The sequence below is a fragment of the Caenorhabditis briggsae genome, assembly GCF_000004555.2.
Source record: "Caenorhabditis briggsae complete genome, chrIII, whole genome shotgun sequence".
NCBI lineage: Eukaryota > Metazoa > Nematoda > Chromadorea > Rhabditida > Rhabditidae > Caenorhabditis > Caenorhabditis briggsae.
Genome location: NC_013490.2, coordinates 468,072 through 476,972, shown reverse-complemented (window position 1 = coordinate 476,972; position 8,901 = coordinate 468,072). Strand labels below are relative to the sequence as shown.

The 8,901-nt window shown below is 39.0% G+C and overlaps 3 protein-coding genes across 3 annotated transcripts in view; all 3 read left to right on the top strand.

Annotated features, from left to right (window-relative positions):
• Positions 1 to 2,861: 2,861 nt before the first annotated feature.
• Cbr-zip-2 lies at positions 2,862 to 4,545 on the top strand (the record flags this gene model as incomplete). The annotated part of the gene is made up of 3 exons (XM_045243305.1): positions 2,862 to 2,906; positions 3,503 to 4,178; positions 4,289 to 4,545. The coding sequence occupies 3 exons, from the start codon at positions 2,862 to 2,864 to the stop codon at positions 4,543 to 4,545; spliced, it is 978 nt and encodes a 325-aa protein (XP_045095648.1).
• A 1,245-nt stretch (positions 4,546 to 5,790) lies between these two features.
• Positions 5,791 to 6,137, top strand: CBG15181 (the record flags this gene model as incomplete). Its single annotated transcript, XM_002642861.1, has 2 exons — positions 5,791 to 5,967; positions 6,012 to 6,137. The coding sequence occupies 2 exons, from the start codon at positions 5,791 to 5,793 to the stop codon at positions 6,135 to 6,137; spliced, it is 303 nt and encodes a 100-aa protein (XP_002642907.1).
• Positions 6,138 to 7,024: 887 nt separating this feature from the next.
• CBG15182 overlaps positions 7,025 to 8,901 on the top strand; it is a gene marked incomplete at both ends in the record, with an annotated part of 3,267 nt that continues 1,390 nt past the window's right edge. The window contains 3 exons of the mRNA XM_002642862.1: positions 7,025 to 7,082; positions 7,870 to 7,983; positions 8,029 to 8,133. Coding sequence (XP_002642908.1) covers positions 7,025 to 7,082; positions 7,870 to 7,983; positions 8,029 to 8,133 — 277 coding nt within the window. The remainder of the gene's footprint in view (positions 7,083 to 7,869; positions 7,984 to 8,028; positions 8,134 to 8,901) is intronic.

Below are 8,901 nucleotides of genomic sequence, written 5' to 3'. Positions count from 1 at the left end.
AAAGATGTTTTTGTGAACTCTGAAAATCTGAAAATCTGGAAAACAAAAAATTCGGAAAGTTAAAAATCAAAAATCAGAAAAGCTAGGAAAAGACTGATTTCTTAAAATTCTAGTTGTCTGAAAATCAAGAATCTGAGAAGCAAAAGTTGAAATCTAAAAAAAAAACAAAAATCTGAAAATCTGGAAATTAGAAGCTGTGGTGTACGAAAAAGAAATTACACAATTTAAAAATGAAATACATTCTTGAGGAAAACTACAAACTACAAAATTAGTGTTCCCCCGACTAATCACATGATTTACCTCCTTTTGATGACACAGTGTTGCACAATATTGCATTTCCCCTAGTATATAAGGGCAGTCCGTTTATTTGAGTTCACAACTATACGTATTGATTTCCTGATTCTCCGATTTCCAACTTCCTTCAAAAAATATGTGTTCAAATCGAGGTGAGTCAAAAAAAGAAGATAAAAATGTCGAGATTGGTTTCCTGTGTAAATATTTGAGACGCTTTTTTTGTCGATTACTCAGAAAACCTTTCCTTTCTTATCAGTCTTTGACTTTTTTATTCTCCAAAGATGGAAAAGAAAAATGACGAATCTGGAAAAAGGAAGAGTGAATTTGAGAAGGAAAATTCGAAGTTCTCATGTGTGATGTATGAACTATTAACTTTGAGCCAATTTATCATGGTTCCCGTGAGAGATATGAAAAAGTTGTCAACTGATAAATTGTTTATCACAATATCAAAAATATTTTGTTAGTTTGTAGTCTTCTGATATCTCTTATAAGAACCGAGATAAATTGGCTCAAAGTTAAAAGATCGGCAGCCGCCGCGTAGCTCAGTCGCCAAATGTCGACATTCAAACATTGAGCCAATTTATCTCATTTCCTGTAAGAGATATGAAAAAGTTGTCAACTGATAAATGGTTTACCATAATATCAACAGTGTTTTGCCAGTTGACACATTTTTGATATCTTGCATAGGAGCAGAGATAAATTGTCTTAAAATTGACAGTGTTTTCTAATACAGGTTTCACGGTGACTGATGAAAAAAAAAACAAAAAAAAACGAGGAGTTTCAGCTAAAAACTTTGAAAACCCTGAAAAAAAGAAAAGGAATTAGTACATTTTTGTCAAATTTCAGTTAATCATATTTATTCCATTTTTAGACCATATTCTAGCTCATTTTTAGTTAAATGCCAGCAGTTTTTAATTTGTGGTCATTTTTTATCGATTTTAGAGAATTTTAAGAGTTATGTTAATCATTTTAAAAGGATTTAGATGCATTTTAAAAAATGTTTTTGGTGCAAAATTGTCAATATTTGCCCAACTTTCAAGTATTTTCTAATATTTTCAGACATTTATTCTTAATTTTCAATCAAATTTCAGGTTTTATTTTTTTTTCCTGAAAATTAGGAACATTTTCAACAATTTTAGTTCATATTTCTAGAGTTGGCTTGTTTTTAACTATCTTTATTTAGAAAAATTAAAGGTACACTGCTTATTTTGTGTCATATTTGCTCACAAATATCAAGTTTGGGTTTTTTTTTTAATAAAATTGTTTATTCACATTTTTTTACACTTCTTTTTCTCAAAAAAAAAGCACCAGGACCCGGAAAGTAATTTTAGATTTTCAGATAAATTTTCTGAATCTATAAAGCCAAACACCGTATGACCAATCTTATTCCTCATCACAACACAACCAAAAACCACAAAAAACGACATCTGACTAATCGAATCGACCTCAAATTGGACCGGTTTTCGCTGTTTGTGTCGAAAAATTCCTCATATTATTCCCATACAAGCCAAGCCTATTGAAGTACAAATCTTTTAAAAAATGATTTAAACACAGCGCCAAATACCACCTTCTCAATGGAGCGATGTTTGCCGTCGCCAATTTTTGAAATTCGCCACGTCACCAACGTCTTCTTTGTTCAGTTTTTGTTGCTTTAAATTTCAGACAGTTTTTCCGGGATTTTCGATGTTTTCCGCGAATAAAAAGTTCATTGTTAGGCCCAAATTTGTTCTTGGCATCGTGCCAATCTCTTGCTCATGTTTCATTGATCACTCTAGGTACATCGGCTGTGTACTACAACCAACAATTTGATCTTTCGGTACTGGCCTCCTAGGCCTCCTCGTGTTTACCATGCAGCCCAATTCCCTGCGTCTCCAGGTTTCCTGTACTCTCTCGCTTACACGAAGACGCATCGCGACCGCTCGCCACCGTCCTCCTTCTCTCTCCACTCTCCTCGTACCCCACACTCACTCGCTTTCCAAGTGACATCACTCGAAATCTTGCCAAATGTTGTGCAATAATGGGCGGAGCCTTCGCATTCTCCGTCCGTTTTCCTCGCTTTCTCGCTCATTTTCGCTTCGGTTTCTGACGAAATCTGGTGGTTTTTCCTTTTTGAAAGCTTTTGGTGACTCCTTCGATTCTAAAATGGTGGTATTTGCAGACAGGGACCAACACACGGGTCCCCAACCCGCCACCACCGCCACCGGAGCCACCAAAACGCCACAAAGCGCACTTTCGCAACCTTCTCCAGGTATGTAAAAGGTCTAAAGCTTGTAAGATTTTATATAAGAAGACGATGACATGGTTTCTTAGAAAAAAAACGATAAGTAGATTAATTCGCGCCGAAGGCGCTCCAGCTAGCTGGTAGCTTCATGAAGCTTGTATAGGAAGACGATGACATGGTTTACAAGGAATTATCAATAATATTCTGAAGAAGAAAATTTGCAGAGAACGTTCACCCGCTCAGCTAGCCGCGCGCTCGTTTGTCACTAGACTTCGACTGCCTTCCTGACGACTTCTTTTCACAATGTATCACGCAGCCACATTTGCCGACTACACCAGCATGTTCCATGCACAACAATGTACCTACTTGGATGAGGCCAAGTTCGGAGCCGGTGAGTAGACTGGGACGGGATAAAGGCATGTAGCTTGGCTCAGAGGGGTTGGATTTGTATGAAAAGTATACCAAAAGAAAGGGATTTTTCTGAGGAACAAAGATTTCATTGGTAAAGGCTAGGAAAATCAGTTGAGCTAGCTGAACCCAAGGGTTGTTAACTTGGCTCTAACTCGGCTCAAAGTGATCGGGTTTCCATGAAAAATATACCAAATGAAAGGTTTTTTTTTAACTTCAGTCTCCCGGACCTCACTACAAATTACCATGTTCTATTGTGTGTTCCTGCTGGCGACAGCCGGCAGAATTATTGGTAAATTTTGGAATTTTTAGCTTCAAAGCTTCCCTTTAGATGGTGAGGTCCGATACTTGACATCACTATAGCCCTTGTGTTGCCTCCAAGATCCCAGAAGGTCCCTGGACTCTAGCTTCCTTCAGATAGTGAGGTCCGATACTTGACATCACTGTATCCCTTATCCTCTAGCTTAGAGGCTCTAGGGCCCTAGAAGGTTCGGCTTGACCTTATAGCCTTCGACCCTATGTTCCCTTTCCCCAGTCATAACCAAACCAAATCTTTGTAACTCATTCTCCTATTTTCAGACATGGGCTCCACCAGCCGTCGGGTTTTCGGCTTGGCCTCCACCGCCAGCACTTCCCCAGCTGGCCCACTCACCACCTCAGGATGCAGTCCACGTCGACCACAACCATCGGTGGATCCTCAAGGAGACTTCTTCGCCAAATCAGGACCTTTGGAGCTCTACGACACAGATTCCCCAACTGCACCAGATCACCTCAGCCGAGCAATCTCCACTACAGTTCACGCCACACGACAACTGCGAGTTAATTGTGCTTCTCGACGATCAAACGAATTTGACGACGACAGCCTCTACGACTTCAACCTTCTGCACCACGCAAACCACAATGACACGACGTCCGAGACAGAACTTGGACAGTCGTTTGAACGTGCCACCGAGCACCCAAGCTACAATTAATGCGAACGCCGCATTATTCAACTCCTACACATTTGATTTCCTGCCACATCCTCAAGATTCGGACCCATCTGCCTCTGCCTCCTTCGCTCCCTCCACTTCAGATGGCGATTTTCTCGATCTGGATTCGCTGATGAGTTGTGACATCACTTCTCTTGACGCCTACATCCACGACGACAACGCTCAGCCATCTCCTCTCTCTGAAACTCTCTCCGAAACTGCTCCGGATCTTGATCTGGACCCAGTCGACGAATTCTTCCCAGAGCTTGTACAGCACCAGAATAAAGGTAAGTGCCACTTCTTGAGATCCGTAAAAACCATCATGTCATCGTCTTATTAGACTTCCTTTTGTGTTTCCAAGCCCCTCCTAATTAAATCAAATTGCTCATCATTCCAGCTCCGTCCTCCCGTGCTCGCAAGCCGTCTTCAGTCTCCTCATCCGATGGATCCTCATCTGACTACCGTCTAAAACGCGACAAGAACAATCTGGCCTCCCAGAAGTCTCGTCAAAAGCGCCAAGCGAAAATTCGCGAGGCTAAAGAGGAGAAAGAGCAGCTGGAGAGACGACAAGTACAACTAAAGGCAATGGTAACGACACTTGAGGCACAGGTCGAGGACTACAAACGATTGGTTATGATGTTTGTTAAGAGATAAATCTCTTCTGTTCTGGAATAAAGTTTCCAGTGTATATTTCTTCTTTTTCTTTGTCTTTTTTCTTGGGATATTTAATCTGGGATGTGTTCTTTTCTTTCTTTTGTTCTTCATTTAACTGTAATCCAAGTACTTTATTTGTTTACCCCCACTCAATCATCTAAAAATCTCATTTTCTATTATTATTTTTAGTGAGTAGAAATCACAAATTTCCTTTTTTGTCAGGATTCGAATCCTTTTTTAAAAATCAAATAAAATAAATTAAAAGTAATTCTTCTTTTTTAGAAAATTTCAGGATTTTCCCAATCAAGAAATCATAAAAAATCCAAGCTTCAGAAAAATCACCGCGCGCCTCATTTATCATGCAATTCTTTAGCATCCCCTCCTTGCGCCACCGTAGCTCAGCTGGTAGCGGCGCGGCGCATCCAACGGCCGGCGGCTGGCTCGCAAGTTCAACTCCCCGGGTCAATTGAAAGGAATGAATGTATTACTCTTGTCCGAAATCAATGCACGTTGCGGCCGAGAAAAAAACGGTGGGCGGAGCTTAGCTTCCACAGAGAGAACCTTACTGTATTTTTCAAATTATTGCACGCGCCTTTAATACAGTACATCAACATTTATCGAATTTTCTCAAATTTCTCTTATTTTTTTCGCTTGTTTCTGTCTAATTTTGTGTAATTCTTTTAAATCTTTAATTTATTTTTCTTATAAAGTAGAAAAAAAAACAGCCAAATAGGGCCCAAAATAAAAAACGTCCGAGGTACGGTATTTAAAGGCGCATGCATCAATTTGTTTTTTCGATGTGCGACCGACGATGCGATTTTGAGTAGTGTGCTGTGTCGATTGTTGACAATCGACAAAAATCGACGAAAATCGTTAAAATCGGTGTCGATTTCGTCGACTCGATCAAAAATCGACATTCAAAAAGTCGACAGAAAATCGACTTTTCAAAAGTCGATGAAAGTGAAAATCGACAAAAGTCGATTTTTGTCGATTTTGAATCGACTCAAAATCGACAAGAATCGACAGAAAATCGACAGAAAATCGACTTTTGTCGACTTTTGTCGACTTTACTGTCCGAGAGGACTACACGACCGGTGACCTAGAAACTGCCTGTGAGCGGGGTATTTTTCATGAAAAACAGGCATTTTTCATCGAATTTTCCACTGAAAAACCGTATTTTTCTTTTTTTTTTTGGGTGTTTTGTTTTTTTTTCTGTTTCATTTACGACATTCTTGCTTATTGCAGATGAATTCGTCACGAAATCAATATAAAGCGTGGCGATACTTCAAAAAACAAAATAACGGACAAACTGTGACCTGTAAACTGTGCGGAAGGAGCATAAAGTTCCATTCTTCGACCACAACGATGCATCAGCACTTAAACAGTCACCACGAGAAAGTATTTGTAGAAATGGAAAGATCGGTAAGCAGAAAATTATATATTTTTCGTTAAATTCTTAATCTTAGATAGTACATAAAGATCAAGAGCCTGATGACGAGAATGATGACTCGGAAGGAGTAGAATATTACGATTCCAGAGAGCATAACGATGATACTTTTGGAAACGATTTGGCCCAAATAATGAAACATTAATTCCTAATTCTGAACTTTGTTCTTATGTTTCTTCTCTTTTTCAAAATGTTGTCGCTTTGAATTTTCTTCTAATTTCCTTGCCATCTTCTGAATACTGATTCTCTATTTTGTACCCCGTTGAAATTAAATTTTACACTATTTGTTTTTTTATTCATAAAAATAAAGTAGTTACTCTACATAAAAAATTATTTCTTCAAAAAATTAGAAAAACATTTTCTCGAGGTGAAATTTTACTTTGAAGTCCGGAAAAGTCGATAAAATCGACAAAAGTCGATTCTTGTCGATTTCTGTCGATTTCCGTCGACGCAAAATCGACAAGAATCGATTTTCGTCGACTTTCGTCGACTGAAAGTCGACAAAAATCGACAACGAAAAGTTCGATTTTCATCGACAAATAGCCTTGTCGAATTGTTGAATGTCGACTGTGTCGATTTTCAAAGTCGACAAAAATCATCGATTTTCGAGTCGACTCGGCACTCTAATTTTGAGTAAATTTTCGGCCGCAACGTGCATTGATTTCGGACGAGAGTAATATTGTTTTCTTTTTTCATGTCCTCCCCCCTTTGAATACTGAGATTTCAGATTTTTGTAGATTTTAGAATTTTCGGAATTTTAGTTCTTCGCTTCCAATTTTAATGTTTTTTTTTCCGTCCGAAAATTGATAAATCAAACTTCTAGTCATTGTGTAGTCTCACCTATAAATCAGGCCTATAATTAAAACGAATAATGACCTTTTTTCTTGTTTTGGCATAATTTTGATACAAAGAAAGACGCATTGATTTGTCATCATTATACTAAATTTCCAGTTTCTTGAAATTCATTGTTTTAGAAAACACTGACAGTATAAAATGCTAGATCATGGCCCATAATTCATTTATAGTTAAAACATGCTTTCATTTTATTATTTGGCTTTTTTTCTGTCAATTCTTAAAGTTTGCTGGGCAGGTTGGGATTTTTTGCTCTAAAAATGTTTGACTCAAATTTTCTTAGTTCCCAAAAAGCGTTCAGCTTTAAGCAAAATTATCTAAGTGCCTGTAAGAAACATCAAAAATTTATCAACTGATAAAATGTTCTTCATATCATTATAAACATTTTATCAGTTGACTATTTTGTGATATCTTTTACGGAAACCTAGATAATTGAGCACAAAGTTGAAAGTCAGCTTGCCGGCTGAGCAATGTGGTCGCCTGCCGACCACCTAACTTTGAGCCATTTTTTCTCGGTTTATGTAAGAGATGAAAAACTTGTTTACTAATAAATTATTTATCATAATATCACTAACATTTTATCAGTTGACCACAACAACAACGTTTTGATATCTCTTACAGGAAATGAGACATATGAGCTTAACGGTGGGGGGACATGAAAAAAATAATGTTCTCGAAATTCCGTTCAAAGATGCCTCTCGAGGAGTTGAACTTGTGAGGGCGATGATTGAGGGTGCGGCGCCGCTACCGACTGAGCCACGCGGGCAAAGAGAAAGCGCACGCTCGATTGCATACATAAAGGCGAGGACGACAGCTGTACGCAGAGTGACATTAAGCGTTGTACACCATGACAGTAGAATCCATACTCTAGCTACAAAAAAACTACGAAAAATCTCCTGTCCCCCCACCTTTGAAGTTCAAAGTAGCAGTTTGGGTAGGCTTCTATAAGAGGGAGTACGGTATGCCTTCAAAATTAACAATATGATTCAATTAAAAACAAAAACGTAGCTATTGAAATCTTCTAGGCAACTGTATTGACCAATTCTGTCCGCCTGGAACATTTTGTGATGAGCGCCCTGGTCCATGCCGCAATCCCCCATGTGCCACAATTCTGGCTTGTCTTCCAATTGAGGCTAATGGTAAGGAACTTCTCAGAATTCGGAATATCAGGCTTATATTTTCAGGTTGTGCCCGAATGGAATGCCAAGCTCCCAAAGTCTGTGTAGAACGAGTCCGCCCATGTATTGGCAGGTCTTGTAAGGAAATCGCCACCTGCGAGACGCCAAACAGTAAGTTGTATAGGGTTCAAGCTTTAAAGGCGCATATCTCAAAAACTATGGTAGCTAGGAAGAAGTTGTAAGCTACAAAAATGTGTAACGTTTTATGTTCTAAATGTTTACAATTAGCCAATTTTTGATAGCTACTGTAGTTTTTGAGATATGCGCCTTTAAAGGTAGCGTACTTCGCGCGCCGTCCTTCTTGCCCGCTCCTCGTCCCCTCTCGGGTTGAGCGGTGGCAGTGCTCGAAAGTATGCTACTTTTAAGGCGCATATCTCGAAAACTATTGCAGTTGGCAAAACTTTGTTAACTGCAATCTTGTTAAGCATAAAATGTTACATTTCTAACAATTTTTAGTTTTTTAACAGCTATTGTCGTTTTTGAGATATGCACCCTTAAAGATGGTGCACCTAGATTACTCCCCCGGAAGGCATGCAATTTTTAAAGGCGCATATCTCAAAAGCTACGGGAGAAAGGAAAAAATTGCAAGTTCAAAAATGTTTAAAATGTTGCTGTGTACATTCTAGCAGTTGATTACTTTTTTCTAGCTACTGTAGCTTTTGAGATATGTGATTTTAAAGTTAGAATACTCCGTCCACTTCTTGCCCGCTATGGTTGAGCGGTGGCGGCCTTAGAAGGCGCATATCTCAAAAAGCGTTACAGTTATTGTCGGAATAAAAAAAGTGAGACTCGGTGTTTGCGTACTTTGATTCCCGCCTCCCCCCACCGACGCTCCGCCCATCGCTTTGCAAACGCGACGTGGTGTTTTGGCGCCACTTG